At 43.5% G+C, this 20,919-nt stretch overlaps 2 protein-coding genes across 2 annotated transcripts; both read left to right on the top strand.

Annotated features, from left to right (window-relative positions):
* The first annotated feature begins 38 nt into the window (after positions 1-38).
* ctsf (cathepsin F) lies at positions 39-14,175 on the top strand. Its single transcript, XM_048262467.1, has 14 exons — positions 39-417; positions 1,949-2,065; positions 4,159-4,240; positions 4,485-4,546; positions 4,635-4,707; positions 4,792-4,905; positions 5,435-5,583; positions 5,775-5,871; positions 6,350-6,430; positions 8,640-8,759; positions 9,317-9,381; positions 10,521-10,611; positions 11,872-11,930; positions 13,235-14,175. The coding sequence occupies exons 1-14, from the start codon at positions 184-186 to the stop codon at positions 13,307-13,309; spliced, it is 1,419 nt and encodes a 472-aa protein (XP_048118424.1). The 5' UTR covers positions 39-183; the 3' UTR covers positions 13,310-14,175.
* An 826-nt stretch (positions 14,176-15,001) lies between these two features.
* Positions 15,002-20,869, top strand: eif1ad (eukaryotic translation initiation factor 1A domain containing). The gene is made up of 5 exons (XM_048262466.1): positions 15,002-15,159; positions 15,554-15,665; positions 15,901-16,009; positions 16,707-16,815; positions 19,763-20,869. Exons 2-5 carry the CDS (start codon positions 15,579-15,581, stop codon positions 20,010-20,012), a joined length of 555 nt encoding a protein of 184 aa, XP_048118423.1. The 5' UTR covers positions 15,002-15,159; positions 15,554-15,578; the 3' UTR covers positions 20,013-20,869.
* The last annotated feature ends 50 nt before the right edge of the window (positions 20,870-20,919 follow it).

Here is a 20,919-nt window from a genome sequence, read left to right as displayed (position 1 = left end):
CTCACCAGTGTTTTGTTTGGGTCGGCCACCATTTTCGATTAGACAAGCAAGCAAGCAAGCAAAGGCTATTTCGCAGGTTGTTGAGGTGGCAGCAGGTTTTATATTTAACTACAACAAACAGAATCTCTTATAAAAGAAGTGCCCAGGGAGTTTCGATCTCTTCGACTTTCAACCTGTGCAGACATGGAGGCTCACCCTCTCGTTGTGTGTCTGATGCTAGCCGTGTTCGGTTCGGCTTTCTGTGTCGATGACGGCCCCGACGCGCAATTGATTGGGGCTCCGGAAGCCATGGCCCGCTTGTCTGAGTCGGACCCTGGTGTTTTGAGAGCGGTTAAATTCGCCGAGGAGCGATACAATATGGGATCCAACGGCATGCATATCCGCAGAGTCAGTCGCGTGATATCAGCCAGCAAACAGGTAACAACACTATTTCACCCATTGCTTGCATCCGACGTTTGGATAGCCCAAGCACTATGATTAATGTCAGTATCAATATTTTGTTTATTTCATATTATTGGTATTTTCCATGTGTCACTATTTTACGGTTGGTGATTGGTGGTTGTTACGAAATGTCCGACTCGGAGTGAACATGATGTAAACAGCTATCTGGGCCGATGCGCAACTCCCGTTGATAATCCTATGGAGTGTAGATCATTGTAGCTCTTCCAAGCTGCGCACTACATGCGCAACTAATGCGGAATTGCGCAGCTAATCTAAAGTTGTGCAGTGTCTCTCTCACTGTCTCTCTCACTGTCTCTCTCACTGTCTCTCTCACTGTCTCTCTCACTGTCTCTCTCACTGTCTCTCTCACTGTCTCTCTCACTGTCTCTCTCACTGTCTCTCTCACTGTCTCTCTCACTGTCTCTCTCACTGTCTCTCTCACTGTCTCTCTCACTGTCTCTCTCACTGTCTCTCTCACTGTCTCTCTCACTGTCTCTCTCACTGTCTCTCTCACTGTCTCTCTCACTGTCTCTCTCACTGTCTCTCTCACTGTCTCTCTCACTGTCTCTCTCACTGTCTCTCTCACTGTCTCTCTCACTGTCTCTCTCACTGTCTCTCTCACTGTCTCTCTCACTGTCTCTCTCACTGTCTCTCTCACTGTCTCTCTCACTGTCTCTCTCACTGTCTCTCTCACTGTCTCTCTCACTGTCTCTCTCACTGTCTCTCTCACTGTCTCTCTCACTGTCTCTCTCACTGTCTCTCTCACTGTCTCTCTCACTGTCTCTCTCACTGTCTCTCTCACTGTCTCTCTCACTGTCTCTCTCACTGTCTCTCTCACTGTCTCTCTCTCACTGTCTCTCTCACTGTCTCTCTCACTGTCTCTCTCACTGTCTCTCTCACTGTCTCTCTCACTGTCTCTCTCACTGTCTCTCTCACTGTCTCTCTCACTGTCTCTCTCACTGTCTCTCTCACTGTCTCTCTCACTGTCTCTCTCACTGTCTCTCTCACTGTCTCTCTCACTGTCTCTCTCACTGTCTCTCTCACTGTCTCTCTCACTGTCTCTCTCACTGTCTCTCTCACTGTCTCTCTCACTGTCTCTCTCACTGTCTCTCTCACTGTCTCTCTCACTGTCTCTCTCACTGTCTCTCTCACTGTCTCTCTCACTGTCTCTCTCACTGTCTCTCTCACTGTCTCTCTCACTGTCTCTCTCACTGTCTCTCTCACTGTCTCTCTCACTGTCTCTCTCACTGTCTCTCTCACTGTCTCTCTCACTGTCTCTCTCACTGTTCTTTTCTCACAGTCGCACTTGTAACGACATAATAGTGTGTTAGCCTATTATGCTATGAAAATAAGATTTACAAAGAAAAACAACAAACTGTTCGTCATGACAGAATCTCCCAAAAGTCCCCATAAAGAAACTCAAAGACAATCTGTCAGAACGTGCCTTTTTATGGTAAATAAATATAGGCCCGCGTGTTTATTCCGTCTGTTTTGTGTTTGGCTGCAGGTGGTGAAGGGCATCAGGTACAGCATCACGGTGGAGATTGGGAACACACAATGCAAGAAGACGGCTGAGCTCAGTATGACTGACTGTGAGTTTGCTCCAGAGCCCCACAAGCTGAAGGTGAGCCAGACAGGTGTGTGTGCTGTGTGAGGAGAGGGAGGAATCAGGCAGTGAGGATTGTTGTTGCTATGGCTGTCAGAGCAGGCGATTTACAGTTGGAGGAAGCGGTGCTCTGTGACATTTGTGGCATCCAGTATTTGTACTGCACTTCAGTATGGGTTTACTTTGTCATCACACTTTCCTCTCATGCACAGATCACGTCCGCCGGACACACACACACACACACACACACACACACACACACACACATACACACACACACACACACACACACACACACACACACAGTTCCCCCTCAATATTTTGCAACTCTGAGCTGTGCCAAGTCATTGGTGCTCAGGTCATGGTCAGCAGGAGTGAACACACACACACACACACACAAGGTCTCACACAGTCTCACACACACTCATGTACACACCCTGGAACCCTGCCCTAATCCACAAAACACTGTAGCATGTGACCAAGCCAATGCCTAATATTAACACACACTCCACATTCTCGCTCTCTCACTGTCTCTCTCACTGTCTCTCTCTCACACACACACACACACACACACACACACACACACACACACAAACACACTCTTTGTTGGTTGACGTCAGTCATCCCTTCAGTTGTAGTAGATTCAGGAAGCTGTTTGTAAAGAGAACTGTCCGATCAGCTGGCTGTGGGAGCATCAGCTGGCTCTGAATCACCCTATACAAACCAAGCTACGCTGTGGAATACTGATAGCCCCAAACCCAGCCAGCTGCATAATGGGGGGGCTGATAATCCAGGTGTACCATGGAATACTGGTAACATTGGAACAATGGTAAACATACAAACATCTGACATTATGGAATGCTGATAACATTAGGGTAAACATACAAACATCTGACATTATGGAATGCTGATAACATTATGGTAAACATACAAACATCCGACATTATGGAATGCTGATAACATTAGGGTAAACATACAAACACTCTACACTGAAGTGGTGAAGTTACTAACTTTTTTAGCTATATATTCTTTCATATGTTGGAGAGTTTAAATGAGAAAAAAAACACTCCCTTCAATATATAACAAGACGCCCAGAAATCTATTGTCCTCAACACCAGCCAAATAAACACACACACACACACACACACACACACACACACACACACACACACACACAGTTCCCCCTCAATATTTTGCAACTCTGAGCTGTGCCAAGTCATTGGTGCTCAGGTCATGGTCAGCAGGAGTGAACACACACACACACACACACACACAAGGTCTCACACAGTCTCACACACACTCATGTACACACCCTGGAACCCTGCCCTAATCCACAAAACACTGTAGCATGTGACCAAGCCAATGCCTAATATTAACACACACTCCACATTCTCGCTCTCTCACTGTCTCTCTCACTGTCTCTCTCTCACACACACACACACACACACACACACACACACACACACACAAACACACTCTTTGTTGGTTGACGTCAGTCATCCCTTCAGTTGTAGTAGATTCAGGAAGCTGTTTGTAAAGAGAACTGTCCGATCAGCTGGCTGTGGGAGCATCAGCTGGCTCTGAATCACCCTATACAAACCAAGCTACGCTGTGGAATACTGATAGCCCCAAACCCAGCCAGCTGCATAATGGGGGGGCTGATAATCCAGGTGTACCATGGAATACTGGTAACATTGGAACAATGGTAAACATACAAACATCTGACATTATGGAATGCTGATAACATTAGGGTAAACATACAAACATCTGACATTATGGAATGCTGATAACATTATGGTAAACATACAAACATCCGACATTATGGAATGCTGATAACATTAGGGTAAACATACAAACACTCTACACTGAAGTGGTGAAGTTACTAACTTTTTTAGCTATATATTCTTTCATATGTTGGAGAGTTTAAATGAGAAAAAAAACACTCCCTTCAATATATAACAAGACGCCCAGAAATCTATTGTCCTCAACACCAGCCAAATAAACCCTCATTCAGATTGTGTGTGAGTGTATATGTGACCTACTTCAGAGATATGGACGTCCCTAGACTCATCCTCCTCTCCTCTCTCTGTCTGTCTGTCTCTGTCCTGCAGACGGAGGTGTGCCTGTTTGAGGTCTGGGATATCCCCTGGCAGAGCAAATTCACACTGCTCAAACAGAAGTGCCAGCCTTCAGGTGTGTGCTAAAACACACACACACACACACACACACACACACATACACACAACACAAGTGCACACACACAGGTGCATATACAGAAACATAAAAATGAGCATGCACATGTCTTGGTTATTATAATTATGGATTTTTCATATACAGTATGTGTAAATTTGTACATTTTTAATTTTTAAGTAAATCTATAATAATTATAGAATACAGAATTTACATTTTTATTATCTATTTTTTTCTCCATTCCCAGTTGCCCCTCAGGAGCTCAGGAAGGTTGTGGCTGTGCCCCTCTCTGTAAACAAGCCCTCACAGGTTGTGTGTGTGTGTGTGTGTGTGTGTGTGTGTGTGTGACTTTATATAAATGTTAGTATCTTTAATGGTCTTTCTTTCTCTCACTAAGGAGTCTGTGGAGCTGTTGACTCAGTTCAAAGACTTCATGGAGAGATATAACCGCTCTTACAGCGGTCAGGAGGGTGAGTGTACGCACACACACAAGCCACTGTGATCACTTGACACCTGACCTGACCTTTGACCTCTGCTTTCTGTCTGACCATCAGAGGCTGAGAGGCGCCTGCATATTTTCCAGGAGAACATGAAGACTGTGCAGGTCCTGCAGTCCCTTGAGCAGGGAACCGCTGAATATGGGGTTACCAAGTTCAGTGACCTCACAGGTGTGTGTGCACGCATGCATAACTGCTGCAGTATTGAGGAGAACATTGTTGTGTAAAGTCCTACAGGAGTGTGTGTGTGCATGTGTGAGTGTGTGTTCATCCCAGAGTTGCGTAGTGTAACTGCTGCAGGTGTGTGCGCGCACGTGTGCCTGTGAGTGTGTGTGTTCATCGGAGTTGTGTAGTGTAACTGCTGCAGTATTGAGGAGAACGTTGTTGTGTGTCTTACAGCAGTGTGTGTGGGCGCTGCCCTACTTTTCTAAATCAATAGGTTGAATAGTCTAATTGTGTGATCTGGGACATCCCCCATTTGCTCATTTGATTTGTTTCTTCTGCTTTGATTTGTTCTGCTAAACTCCATCATTCTGCCCGTCATGCTATTCTTCTTTCTTTCTCACTCTTCTCATTTCTCGTTGTCTTACTTGTATTATCTTTCTGTTCCCTCTGTTTCATCCCTCTCTCCTTACTTCTGTATCTATCTATCTATCTATCTATCTATCTGTCTATCCATCCCTCTCTCCCTCCCCTGTAGAGGATGAGTTCAGGACAATGTACCTGAATCCTCTCCTGAGTCAGTGGTCCCTGCAGCGCCCCCTAAAGCCTGCAGCACGCGCTCGCGACCCCGCACCAGACACCTGGGACTGGAGAGAGCATGGTGCGGTCAGCGATGTTAAGAACCAGGTTAGAGACACACACACACACACACACACATGTTTTCATGAACAACTGATTTTGGAGGGAAAATCAGCACTATTAAGATCCATTAGAATTAATAGCAACATGCATGCATGTATGCTTACTATGCAATTGCAAATTATAACTAATGTACTGTACATATACACAGTCAGAGGGTGATGTGTGTGTGTGTGCAGGGAATGTGTGGCTCCTGCTGGGCCTTCTCGGTCACAGGGAACATCGAGGGCCAGTGGTTCCTGAAAACTGGCAAACTCCTGTCCCTTTCTGAACAAGGTGAGCAACACACACACACACACACACACACACACACACACACACACACACACGTTTAGAGCTATCTCCCTTAACATTTAAAGGTGCTGTGAGGGATTTAACAGGAAGTCATGTTTGTTTGTGTTTGTTTTGTGTTACACACCCCTACCATCAGTCTTCCCAGAGAAAATCCACGCAGGGTTTGGTTTTTGTTTGGGGGACAGGCTTTGTTTGTTTCTAGTTTTCGGAGCCTGGACTGTCTACAGAGACTGGGTTTTTTACAGTGTACTCACAGAATGGGCAGCTAGCGGTCGTGAGGAGATGATTGCTGAATGTGACAAAACATTTTATGGGCTCGAAATCACTAGGGTTAGTTTGTTTGTTTGTGTGTGTGTGTGTGTGTGTGTGTGTGTGTGTGTGTGTGTGTGATACACTCACACAGTGTCACCCTTTGACTCACCTATGTTATTGACTGACATGACATCTCTGTCCCTCACAGAGCTTGTGGATTGTGATAAGGTGGACCAGGCTTGTGGGGGTGGGCTTCCATCCAATGCCTATGCTGCCATTGAGAACCTTGGTGAGTAACCATGGCGACCTCCACACACAGATATACAGCGGGGAAAATAAGTATTGAACACGTCAACATTTCTTTCAGTAAGTATTCTTCCAGTGAGGCTATTCGCATGAAATTTTCACCGGACATTAGTATTAACTTAGGTAATCCACACATATATAAAAATCCAAACATTAATGTCTAAAAGTAGTGTTATGAGTAAAAAAGTGGAATGACACAGGGAAAAAGTATTAAACACGCTAAGAAAAAGCAGTACACAAACGCAAAGAATGGCAAGGAACAAACTGGAATCTATAAGTAGTTAGAGAAATTATCCCTCCTATCTGTACAAATTGATATAAGCTGGGTTAGTACATACTGTACTGGTGGGCTATAAAAAGGTTTTTGTTAGCAAGGTGTCACACAAGAAACATTTCATGATGGGTAAAAGCAAAGAGCTCTCCCAAGATCTTTGCAACCTTATTGTTGCAAAACATATCAATGGAACTGGTTACAGATGCACTTCAAAACTTCAGAATCATCCAGCAAGCAGTATTGGAGCCATTATTTGCAAGTGGAAGGAACATCACTACATCATCAACTGGCCATGCACAGGATCTCCTTGCAAGATTTCTGACCAGGAAGTCAGAAGGATAGTCAGAAGAGTAGCCTAAGAGCCAAGGACCACTCTGAGAAAGCTCCAGAAAGATTTGGAGGCAGCAGGTACAATTGTTACAGAGAAAATCATAGGTAATGCACTCCACCGCCATGGCCTCTATGCACGCTCATCCCGCATGACTCTATTGCTGAAGAAAAACATGTCAAAGCTTGTTGAAAGTTTGCTACACAACATTTGAACAATCCTATGAAATACTGAGAGAATGTATTCTGGTTAAAAATTTAACTTTTCGGATGTCATACTACACACCATATTTGGAGGAGAAATGGCACTGTGCATCACCCTAAAAATACCCTACCAACAGTGAGGTTTGGATGTGGTGGCATCATGGTGTGGGCTGTTTTTCATCTCATGGTACTAGCAGACTTCATACAGTTGAAGGAATGATGAATGGAGTCATTTTGTTCCGGAAGAATCTTTACATCCACCAGGATGATGAGGATGAGACATGGCTAGACCTTCCAGCAGGACAATGATCCAAACCATTCAGCAAAGGAAACTCTCAATTGGTTTCAGAGAAAGGAAATCAAGGCCCTGACTTTAATTCAATTGAACAGTTTTAGAAGTTAACTAAAGATCAGGATTCACAACAGGGACCCCTGAAATCTTCAATATTAAAGAACTATCTGTTAAAAAGAATGGGCCAAACTCACACCAGAATACTGTGACTGATTAGTTTCATCATACAGGAAATGCCTTAAAGCTGTCATTACGAATTCCACAAAGTATTTAAGAAATTTCAGCAGGTGTGTTCAATACTTTTTTCCTGTGTCATTCCACTTTATTGCACATAACTCTACCTATGGACTTTAATGTTTGGATTTTTTTATATGGGTGGATTATCTGAGTTAATACTAATGTCTGGGGAAAATTTCATGCAAATAGCCTCATTGGAAGTATACTTACTGAAAAAAATGTTGACGTGTTCAATACTTATTTTCCCCGCTGTACATACATGCATACAGTACATACATGCAAGCCCATCAAAATGCTCTCTTGGCTTTGTGTGGGTATGCTGTGGTCCGAGCAAATGATGTAACAGACCTAACTAGCAAGCTAGTTACTAGAGTGAACCAGCCAAGCTGCTCTCTTTAGCTAAATAAGCTAGTCACTAGAGTGAACTGTCCTTCTGTTAAAGTATGCCTAGAATGAAATATCTAACTCACCAGGAACAGCAACTCTTTACAGGGCCAGTCAAGCTGCTCTCTTTAGCTAAATAAGAGACAGAACAGTGTCAACGTCCCGCAATTTTCAAACCATCAAAGACGATGACAGACAATCTGATTGGTCATTGCTGGGCAAAAGTCACTCCTCAGTTATGTGTTATTGAACTTCACTTCATTTATTTTGCTCACCTCTCCCAATTTGCTCGCCAAGCTGGAGCTTGGGAATGTAGATTTGAAGCATGAGGTGATTTTGAGAGGGCATGATGGAGTGATTGCTGCGCTCGTGGTGGTGGTGTTGTTGTTGTGATGTGTGTGTGTGTGTGTGTGTGTGTGTGTGTGTGTGTGTGTGTGCATCTGTTTACTACTTTATTTGTGGTCATGTTCTCAGGTGGCCTGGAGACTGAGACGGACTACACCTACACAGGTCACAAGCAGATCTGTGATTTCTCCACGGGGAAGGTGGCCGCTTACATCAACAGCTCTGTGGAACTGCCTAAGGATGAGAACGGTGTGTGTGTGGTACAGTATTCATTCATACATACAGCCATACCATAGCATAGTCTTCGTGTGGGTGTGTGTTTGTGATGGTTCAGATGTGTAAATAATTGCTGTAAACAATTCCTGTTGATGCCTAAACACTGACTACTACTGTGGGTAACCACAACAGCAGTATGCGTCATGTATGTATCTATACATATACTCACACACACACACACACACACACACTCACACACACTCACACACACAGAGAACAAACCTGTTAGGTTTGTTCTGTCACCCTCAAACTGGGTTCCTCATAGACATTAATACAAAAGTTCCAGTCTTGCCTCATGCTCTCTTCACATGACTTACTTGGCCCACCCCTACTGGGTGTTTTCTGTGAATTCTTTTGGGTTGAGATCATTGAAGTACTCAACAATTCAAAGGTTAATCATTTTAATACAAAGTGCAAGAATCAAACAGAACATTTTCCTGTGTCCACTGATGAGTTATGTGGAGTCAACAGAAAATGTTAACCCCCCCCCTCTCTCTTTTTGTCTTTCTATGTGTGTGTCCTTCTCTCAGAGATTGCTGCCTGGTTAGCAGAGAACGGCCCTGTGTCCGCAGCACTTAATGCTTTTGTCATGCAGGTAATCCCATATTATGATACAGCCATGTAATCCCATATTTATTACACATCTGGGTAATCCCATATTATTGTACAGCCAGGTAAAATCATATTTATTATACAGCCAGGTAATCTTATATTATTACTAGGGCTGTCAAAATAACTGATTAATTTCGATTAATTCATTTGAGAAAAAAATAACTGATTAAAAAAATTAGTGCAGATTAATCGATTCCCTATGACCCCGAGCCGCTCTAGTCAGTAAAAATTAGACTGTAAAATGAAGGAGAGAGAAGAAAACGTGCTGCCTGGATCATTGATTGGAACATTTACTTGTGTTTACTAGTGTTGAAAATAGTCCTCTGCAATGTCTGCAGCAAGGAATTTGCATATCACCGGAGTTCATCAACTCTATAGTCACACATTAATGCAAAGAAATAAGTGTTGACATTGAGGGGAGTGCCCTTTTGAATTTATTTCCTCAGCATATTAGGTCATTATTTGAACAGTGAAAATAATAATAAGAGTTTTTTTTAACTTTAATGTCACTAATGCTGATTATTCAATGATTCATTTGAATTTAAATATTTAAAATACTTTAACAGCAACAATTATATATGCGATTATTTAGATTAATTAATCACAGAGTATGTAATTAGATTCATTTTTTTAATCGATTGACAGCCCTAATTATTACACATCCAGGTAAACCCATATTTATTATACAGCCAGGGGCATATGTAACATGACGCTGTAACAATTAAAAGTTGAAAAACTCATCTGCTCACACCTATGATAGGTGGTTCATCATATAAATACTTGGCTTGTATCTCCCACATGCTAAGCACAGGCTCTAAGTGTAGGGTGTGAGTGTGAATATGAAGATGAGTGTGATTTAGTCAGTAAACCTCCAGAGACAGAAGAGTGTGTGGAAGTGCAGCCTCGGCCCAGCGGCCCTTAGTGGGTCATGGCTGTGTGGGTCAGTGTCCTGTAATTACATCGTCTGAGGCAACTCTGAGGGGAATGCTGTGTGTGTGGGTGGGTGTGTGACTGCGAGTGAAGTAATATTGGCCAGAGGTGAGTGCTTGTGCTGGTGTTCTAGAATGGCTTTAAGTTCCTCTGTCTGTCTTTCCCCTACACACACACACACACACACCACAGTTCTACAGGAAAGGCATTTCACACCCTTTGAAGATCTTCTGTAACCCATGGATGATTGACCACGCCGTCCTGCTGATTGGCTATGGAGAACGTGAGTCTTCAGTCCACCAACACAAAACATTGTACATTCTCAAATGGAAAGGAAAGGAAAACACAGAACCCCTACATTAGCTTCAACCTGAATCCCCCCCTCCTGGTTTTAAAGTGTGCTCAGCAAAAACACAGAACCCCTACATTAGCTTCAACCTGAATCCCCCCCTCCTGGTTTTAAAGTGTGCTCAGGAAAAACACAGAACCTCTACACTAGCTCCAACCTGAATCCCCCCCTCCTGGTTTTAAAGTGTGCTCAGCAAAAACACAGAACCTCTACACTAGCTCCAACCACAGAGAAGTAACTACATCAAAGGTAGGCCCTGCTGGAGTTAGCTGTATGTGTAGCACTACGTGCTTCTTCAGCAAACCTCATAGTTCAAATCAGCAGTTTATATGTGGTTGGTGCCATAATCAGTTTGTTATCCTTCAGACCAGACATCCGAGCCCCAGTAGCACCACGTGGCCCTTCAGTGGTCACATCCCCTCAAGTCATTTCAGTGGCAGAAGGGATATTATTCAGTCTAGGAAATGTGTAACTAAGTTGGTTAACACCACCATGCTCTATTTGGACTTGTCAGAATGCTTCTGGAATTCCTTAGAAAGAGACAAAGGCCTACTTCACTATATATCAGCTCACTGATAATAATATGGTTACATGTGATAGGACTCTGTGTGACTCTGATAAAGGTCTGACTGACCGAAATGTCAGGTTATCAGTATCGTGGACCAAGAAGTGTTGCCCTGTGTGTGAAAATAAGCAGGCTTGTGTATAGTAATGATAAGTGTGTGTCCATGCGACTGAACGATAACGTTAGGTGGTTTCAAAGGTGTCACATAAACAACCCATGTTCTATGTATACACTGCACCTCATTGTAGGCCCTGGGCTTATCCTCTCATTCTCTCTTTCTCCTGTTCATTCTCTTTCTCCTGTCCATTCTCTCTCTCCTCCTCATTCTCTCTCTCCTGCTTATTCTCTCTCTCCTGTTCATTCTCTTTCTTCTGTTCATTCTCTCTCTCTGCTGTTGATTCTCTGTCTCGTTCGCTCATTCTCTCTCTTCTGTTCATTCTCTCTCTTCTGTTCATTCTCTCTCTCTCTCTCTCTGTTGTTCGTTCTCTCTCTCTGCTGTTCATTCTCTCTCTCTCTCTTCTGTTAATTCTCTCTCTTTCTCTTCTGTTCATTCTCTCTCTCTCTCTCTCTCTCTCTCTCTCTCTCTCTTTCTCTCTCTCTCTCTCTCTCTCTCTCTCTGCTGTGGACAGGTAAGGGAGTCCCATTCTGGGCCATCAAGAACAGCTGGGGCGAGGACTACGGAGAACAGGTGAGAGAACTGGAGTTACACCTGTTGTATTGCTTACTATACTTTCACACCATGTTTAAACATATTTTATCACTCAGAGAGTGTTTCATGTTTACCTGTTGCATTCTAATAGCTGTACCTGGATGCTGTTTAGACCTTTTATTCAGTTCTGATACCATCTAGCATCTGAAAGTCAGAAAGACAAAAACATTGCAGGTGGACATCACACTATAAGACAAACTGAAGTCCCTAACCGCTAGATTTGGATGTGCAACCCACATTGTGTTAGACTAACTGACTGTGCGTCTCAGCCCTGCCCCTACCCAGACTCCAACCCACAAATTGCAGCATCTCAGATTGGGAGGCAAGCGTGGTCGCAAGGAAGCTACACCCATGGGTGCTAGCATCGCTTACTAGCATGTCTCTTAAGGTGTCAGGACTCGGGAGTGAGGTTTCCTTAACGTACAACCGGTGCAGCAGGACGCGGAGGTTCCCATAACGTACATACGGCGCAGCAGGACTTGGGAGTGAGGTTTCCATAACGTACACAGCCGTGCCCCTGCCTAGACGCAAACCTGAGCGAGCGTGTTAGCAAGGAAGCCAAAACCCGTGGGTGCTAGCATCTCTTACTAGCACGCCTCATAAGGAGCTAAACCCGTGGGAGCTAGCATCTCTTACTAGCACGCCTCATAAGGAGCTAAACCCGTGGGAGCTAGCATCTCTTACTAGCACGCCTCATAAGACATTAGGAGGGATGTTTACTCAATGAACACCCTGCACAGCTATTGCACCAGCTGGCTAACATTACACAAGCCTGGATTAGTGCACGGGCCTATCAGGCCCAGGGATCCAGGACAGGGCCCAAAAACTGCAATAGGCCCCTAACTGCTCCAAAAGGTTAGCTTGCACCTCATACTATTCATTCAGGAGGGCTACAATGTTTACAGATAAACCCATATTTAGGCCGTTGTCATTTGACAGGTGTGACAGATGTCAGGTGTCTGACCCATGACACTGTAAAGAAAGTGGGCTGGTTGCATGCCAAAAATCCTGCTTGAGTCTGAAGTAATTCCAGAGAAAAGCTAGCCTGAATGGCACTGAAATCCCATAATCCGGCCCTGACATTACATTTGTGTTTACTACAGTGCCACTGTCTGTCCATTTATCTCTTCAGTTAATCATGTAAATCTGTGCAATCAGGTCAGAGTGCAGCTGCAGTTTCTTCTTTATGGAGGTCAGGGCTCAGCCAGGATGATGTGTGATGAAGAATAAAGAAGTGACTGTGTGTGGCATTGAGACATGCTGTGTTTTCTATTGTCTTACAGGGCTACTACTACCTGTACAGAGGAAAAGGGTTGTGTGGCATCAACAAAATGTGTTCCTCTGCGGTGGTCAACTAGATGACACACACACACACACACACACACACACACACACACACACACACACACACACATACAGACATGCATACACACACACATATGTTCACTTCTGACAGATAATGCTGTCCATTGCGTTAAAATCACATTACACACACCTATCAGGCCCTACCTCTAGACGTCTTACCCGAGGACTCACTTGTGTTCTCACCTGAAGACTGACCTGGGGCGTGATTTCCTCTGCACACACCACAGGTCCTAAGGCCTGCTCTTTCACACGTAGGTTGCACATGTGTAAGTTAGCAGGACCTCCTACCCGTTAACACTAACAAACCTGCTGTATTTTGTGTTTGATGATGTGATTAGTTTGACATAAGCTTCACTTGTGTTGCTGTTTTAATTTAATGTAATTGGTATAACAGGTCATATTTTTTTTAAATGCTTTTTCCCTAGAAAGTACTGCAGTGATGTGGTGATAATCATATACATTCACCCAACTTGAAAGGGGGATTTTATGTAGCACATGTTGTTTGTTATGTGTGTCATACTAAGTACTTGAGGCATTGTAAGGGACAGTAATACAAAGAGGTCTGCAACTGCAGAATTTACTTTTTTTCCTGATGTCAGTGTTGTCTTTATATTACATAAAAATACACATAGATAACATTCCGTTATTTCTATAGACCTCTGAGCCAGCTAGCAAGTACACACACACACACACACACACACACACTATACTGACTTTAAGTGCTAATTTCGAGGTAGACCTGGAGTTGGGTACAGGGAGTAATTAACACACATCTGAAAACTGAAATGAACACGTTTTGCGCAGTTTGTACATCATCTCCTGTAGCCTTGTGTCTAAAAGTAATAAATCTCTGCTCCCCTCTGGTGGTCTATGTGCTTCATTTAAAGGTTGCGCTTGTGCTGTCTGATTTGATCCCTCATGATCAAAAACTTGCCTGAATGCACTGAAAAAGACAGAAGAGCTTTGAGGCCAAGACTATGGACCCTTTCAAGAGAGTTCCATTATCAGCATCATAGTTGGCCCCACAAGACTTCCTTTTTTAACATTCCATATGTTATCTTAATGTAGAGGAAGTAGATTGGGGCCCAAATAGAACGTTCAAGCATTGTTTTTGTTTTTATTTATCTGTGCAAGGGTCACAAGGTGCAAGGGCTGGTGAAGGGTCTATATGTAAGCTGATTATTTGTTGTATGTATGTTTGTATTTGAAAAAGTTTGGAAAAATAGTATTGGAAAAAAAAAACAGGAAGGTCCCATTGAGACATAATGTCTCTTCTTCCAGGGAGTCCTGGTCAAGATGGCAGCAATGATTTAGAAAGACAGTGAATGGATTAATTAATTAATTGAAGTTCCCTTATGCAAAAGAACTATAGTAATACTATACGATTTTGATAGTAGTGCATACTACTTCTATGACATTCTGTTATGGCTTACCACTGTCATAGCCTTGCCATAGGCTTATATGTAAGTAGCCTATCCTGTCCCAAAATACTGTAAGATTCCTATAATATTTAGTATTCCTATCAGATTACTAAAATCTAGTATTCCTATGAGATAACTATAATATTTCGTCCTAAAACACTAAGATTCTTCTCTAAGATAGCACTAAGATATTTCTGTTCACTTTTCACTTTGCCTTTCCATGAATGGACTACATTACCCACAGTGCTGTCGCCGCTGACAAACTGCAAAACAAGCAGGAAGTTCTGCAACGTGTGAGTGTGTCGCTGGATTTTCGAGCTGTGGCAACACATTTTCTTTGAAAGGTTTCTTAACCTACTCCATGTACTACCCATTGAAGATTAAATCGCCTCTTGCAACGATATTTCATCTACATTACCAAGGTGTGTGTGATCTTCATGCTTACCGCACAAAACTGGCCACGGATACGATATTTATCGTGTTAGCTGTTAGCTAGCTTCCTCACGGGTAATCTTATCGCTTGTCTATGTAAATAGAACTCTGCAGTGTTACACAAGGTCTATGTTTGCTGTTGCATTAATTCCGACTGTTGCTTTTAAATCTTTATTGCATTAGGGAGTCAATAACGTAATATCAAACTATACGGGATGGTTGTTGTTCCATAGTTCCAGACTAGCCATACCTGGATCAAGGCATAACGTTGATGGCATGCCTCAAAGTTAACTTTAGTGGTCTGGTCCAGAACATTCGAGATGCGCATCTGATTGATCGTGGATTAAATGTGTTGTTATCGCCTTTCTCTGACCCGTGTCGCAGCTGGAGACGAATTGAGACATTCACAATGTCCCAAGCCACTAAACGCAAACACGTCGTCAAGGAGGTGCTCGGGGATTATGTCACCCCGACTGAGAACCAGCAGATCGTGAGGGTGAGAACACAACCAATAAGGTTATTGTTGCATACATGCCTGGTATGTGTACATGTTAAGGATAGGGTTTGTCATGAGGTAAAGTCTAAACTTAAAATGCTGTATTATTTTTGCTTTATTTACTCTTATCAGGCCCTATGTCTTTGCATGTGTTGACAAAGACACTGTGTGTGTGTGTGTGTATATATGTATACAGTTTCTGTGATTTCTCTCATTTGGCTGCTTGTCTTAACAGGTTGTCAGTAGCCCTGGCAACAATTTGCATGAGGCTGTGACATCTGAGGGTGAGAAGTTTCTTGTGAGCATGCCCACAAAGTTCCGGAAGAACATCTGGATCAAGAGAGGTAGAGAATATGACATCATTACCTCACCCTTATCCGCTTTCCTAACCCATATGGCACTGATTACTATCAGCTATAATTTACTTATCATGCTGATAGCATATCAAACACCAGTGGCTTCTGTGGTAGACCCTGAAGACTTAGACATGCTCTGTCCATAAAGGTGCATCCAGTTATGGTCCAGCATGACTGCAAAACTGTGTTAAACAGAGTGTTGCTAGTCAATTTTCTTCAGTGTTTTGTGGTTCTGGCACTTGCTCATTAATATTTAAAAACAACTTAAATCACCAGTAGTCAAATTGTCATCCAATCAGAACATTGCACTGTAGCAGTATAGCAGTGTTGGAGCATTGCTCAAAAGGTTGTCTCTTAGATCATCACCATTAGGCCTTAAAGCTCATCTACCATGATCCTCAACAAGTTGGGAGTATCCACTTCGGACTTCGGACTTGTAAGCAGAGGGTTGCCGGTTCGAACCCCGACCAGTAGGCACGGCTGAAGTGCCCTTGAGCAAGGCACTTAACCCCTCACTGCTCCCCGAGCGCCGCTGTTGTTGCAGGCAGCTCACTGCGCCGGGATTAGTGCAGAGACTAAATTTCCCTCACGGGATCAAAAGAGTATATATACTTATACTTATATATGTCAGACTTTCTCTGTCTCAAGAGTGTGTTTGTGTGTGTGTGTGTGTGTTTCTCTGCAGGTGATTATGTGATAGTGGACCCGATTGAGGAGGGGGACAAGGTGAAGGGAGAGATCAGCTTCATCCTGTACCGAGATCATATCCATCACCTGAAGAAGCTCGGGATGTGGTGAGTGCCAAGAACAAACCTTTATCAGGACACTTTTTGCCATTCAGACACCCAAATGTATACAGTGTGGACAATTGTTTTTTAGATTTGAATGATCAAAGCACATGTTTTCAGGGTTTATGTCACTTAATCTAAAATGATGACTCTTAAAGTCATCTTTTCATTTGTAATTATTAATCGTACAACAGAAATTGATAACCGTCTCTTCATTGTATTTTGTAGTTGTTACAAGGATACAAGGAAGTTTATTGTCACATGCATATAGTTACTGGAAGTAAGAAATGCAGTGAAATTATGTCTGGTGTCAGCCTATTTGTGCATTTATGGGGGGGGGGTAAAAAGTGCAGTAGAAGAGGGATTTAGTAGATTAAGTGGCAAGGGCTGCATAAGAAAGGTGGGGGAGGATTGGGATTGGGGGGCACCAACAAGGAGCACCCAAGAGCAACAGAGGCAAGGAAAAACTCCCTTACCAAGGAAGAAACCTTGGGCAGATCCACGGCTCAAGGGGCTAACCCAACTGCCAGGGTTCTTGGTGTGTGTGTTGGGGGGATGACAGTGGAGATGGGATATTGTGCTGTGTATGTGGGGAGAGGGCAGTGTGCAATATGTGTGTTGGAGAAGCTTACTCATGAGACAATGTGCTGTGTAATGGGGGATGGGGGGCAGTGTGCTGTAAGTATGTTGGGGATGTGTGTTGGAGAAGCTTCCTGATGAAATAATGTGCTGTGTAAGTAGGGACTTACTATGGCAAAAGGCTAGGCAATCAAGGACATGGGTAGATAGATGGAGGAGAAATCAAAAATAATTTAAAAAAAAGTTCTATGGAGATGTGCAAAAGTTGGAGAAAGTCAGATATGTGTGTGTGTGTTTGACGTGTGATGAAATAAGAAAATAAATAAAAGGTCTGTAGCATAGGGAGAGGGATGTAAAAGTGCTAAAAGTCATGTAGGTGTGTGTGTGTGGGGGGGGGGTCATGAGTGCTGAGGAGTGAATGAGTGCAAATTCAGTATAGTGTGAATTCAGAGTTGGGAAATGTTTAAGAGTGCTGAGGAGTGAATGTGTGCAAAGTCAGTATAGTGTGAGTTCAGAGTTCGGATGGCCTGGGGATAAAAACTTCTCCTGAGTCTCTCAGTTCTGGCTTTGTGACTACATAGGCGTCTTCTTGATTTCAGCGGTGGGAATAATCCATTGTTAGGATGAGAAGAGTCCTTCAGAATCTTTTGGGCTCTTAGGAGTACTCTTCTGGAATAGATATCTTGTAGAGCAGGGAGTTGAGTTCTTATAGTATGCGTTCAGCTGAGCGACTACTCTCTGCAGAGTACTACAATCTCTAAATGTGGAGTTCCCATACCAGGTGATGATGCTACCAGTTAGAACACTCTCAACCGCTGAAGTGTAGAAGGCCTTCATGATGGATGTAGAAACTTTGAATTTCCTTAGCTGACGAAGGAAGTAGAGTCGTTGTCTGGACTTCTTCAGAACATATTGAGTGTTAACAGTCCATGTTCTTCAGTAATGTGGACACCAAGGTATTTAAAACTTGTGACTCTCTCTACAGGTTGCCCGCTGATCATTAGTGGGGTGTAACTGTAGTTCTGCTGCTTCGTTCTGTAATCCACTACCATTTCCTTGGTTTTATTAACATTCAGTGTCAAGCTGTTAGATTGACACCACTGTGCCACCTCATCAACCTGATCCAAGTAGAGCTGTTCATTGTTGTTACTAATCAGGCCCAAGATCACTGTGTCATCTGCAAACTTGATGATGGAGGTATGACTACTGTTGGCTTTCCAGTCATGTGTGTAGATGTTGTACAGCAGTGGACTCAAAACAAGCAAATTGGAGGGGGTCGAAGGAGGCAGGGAGGGATGAGCAGATAATGTTTTTCACAAGCTTCTCAAAACACTTCATCAATGTAGACGTCAGGGCTACTGGGCGGTAGTCATTCAGACATGATGGACTTTTGTTTTTCGGTACTGGAACAATAACGGGCTGCTTGAGGCAAGTAGGAACTATCTCTTGAGCCAATGATGTGTTAAAGATATAAGTGAACACAGGAGCTAACTGAGCAGCGCAGGATTTCAAAACCCTGTTAGAAATTCCATCCGGTCCAGCAGCTTTTCTACAATTAACCCTCCTAAAGGCATTGCTCACATCGACCTCTGAGACACAGAAAGGTGCATCCTCATTTGCTTCACATGCTGCAGCTAGTGCAAGATAATTAGGTTGTTAGGACCATTAGTAAGTATTGGTAGTGGTTCTATTTCATTGGTAGTAGTATTTCACCACAGTGTCACAAGCCACCAACCACCACCACCTATAAAGTCCTACTCCAGAGCAACTTAAACTGAACTAACTACAGGGACAGGCCCCTTAGAGTGACTTGTTAGGGACAAGATGTGCGCCACACCCACACCTATACCCATACACACGTCTTGCACCCACACCTGTACCTATACCCATACACATGTCCTGCACCCACACCTGTACCTATACTCATACACATGTCTTGCACCCACACTTGCACCTATACCCATACACACGTCTTGCACCCACCCTGTACCCATACACACGTCTTGCACCCACACCTGTACCTATACCCATACACACATCCTGCACCCACACCTGTACCTATACCCATACACACATCTTGCACCCACACCTGTACCTATACCCATACACACGTCTTGCACCCACACCTGTACCTATACCCATACACACATCCTGCACCCACACCTGTACCTATACCCATACACACGTCTTGCACCCACACCTGTACCTATACCCATACACACATCTTGCACCCACACCTGTACCTATACCCATACACACATCCTGCACCCACACCTGTACCTATACCCATACACACATCCTGCACCCACACCTGTACCTATACCCATACACACATCCTGCACCACTGGTTAATTTTCAGCTTTGTCTCGTCCAGGCCCGAGGGTTTCCAGGAAAACCGTATATCAGAGGAGAGAATGGATGGACAGCAGCAGAAAGATGGAGGAGAGGAGAAAGAGGAGGATGGCAGTGAGTCCGAGGAGGACGACAGTGACCTCTTCGTCAACACTAACCGCACAAACTATCACTACACAGAGAGCGAGGAAGACACCGAGGATGAGGAGGAGTCTGATGATGGGGACGAAGAGAATGAGGAGGAAGAGGAAGGTGACAAGAACAGTGTGTAGTGTGTGTGTGTGCGTGTTGTGGCAGCACACAAGCACCACTTGGACATAACCTCTTCTCAAAATGTCCAACTGCATTTCCTCATGCGTCATACATTTCCACTCAGACTTTCTTTTCTTGGGCTGGCGTTAAACTGTACACCGACCCCTCACACTGTCAAGAGCTATGCCCACTGTGCAAACAGACCAATCTGTTAACCTACCACAGGAACAAGACAGGACAGGAAGTTGTGTGCTTGTAAAGTTGTATGATAACAGATTATAATACTACAGCAGAGGGAGATGGGTGTGATCTCACTAGAGTACGTGTTCAACAATATGTCCAGACCACTAGGTGGCACTCTCTTATCCTCTTGAGATTCAACTGGTGGTCATCTGTAATCGGTCAGTCAGTTGTGTTTTGCAAACTGATCTTTTCTGACTTGTACTTGTATCGCTCAGTCAACAGCTGTTTGACGATTCAAAGTTGTTGTGCAGGTTATTTGGCTATTTGGTTACTGGAAAAACCTGACCTAGACCAAGTTTTCCCAGGTGTTGCCAGGCACCTGCATTTTCTGGATTCAGCACAGTGTTGAATATTATTAGTCACTAGCTGGAATTATTCTGTATAACTGAAGCCACCAATTTGTCAACAAAACAATTCTTGAAAGTAGGGTCTAGACTAAGTAAGACATTCTAATTCAGAGACTGATTTCATACAAAATAGCTAACAAGCTACAGAAGTGTCATATATTATCTTGGTAATCCACCAAGGGTTATTCACTTGTAAGATAGCATATTGATGCAAAACAAATAATGGAAGGCTTGTAAAATAATTCTTGTAAATATGATGATGTGTAATAAAATCTTTTTTTGTGTTATTTGGTTGCTAGGAGACAATGTATTATGGTTGTGTTTGACTGACAGCCTG

This window comes from Alosa alosa, chromosome 14, assembly GCF_017589495.1.
Source record: "Alosa alosa isolate M-15738 ecotype Scorff River chromosome 14, AALO_Geno_1.1, whole genome shotgun sequence".
NCBI classification, from domain to species: Eukaryota; Metazoa; Chordata; class Actinopteri; order Clupeiformes; family Clupeidae; genus Alosa; species Alosa alosa.
Note: the sequence above shows the minus strand (reverse complement) of the source record. Positions and strands in the feature narration are given on the sequence as shown.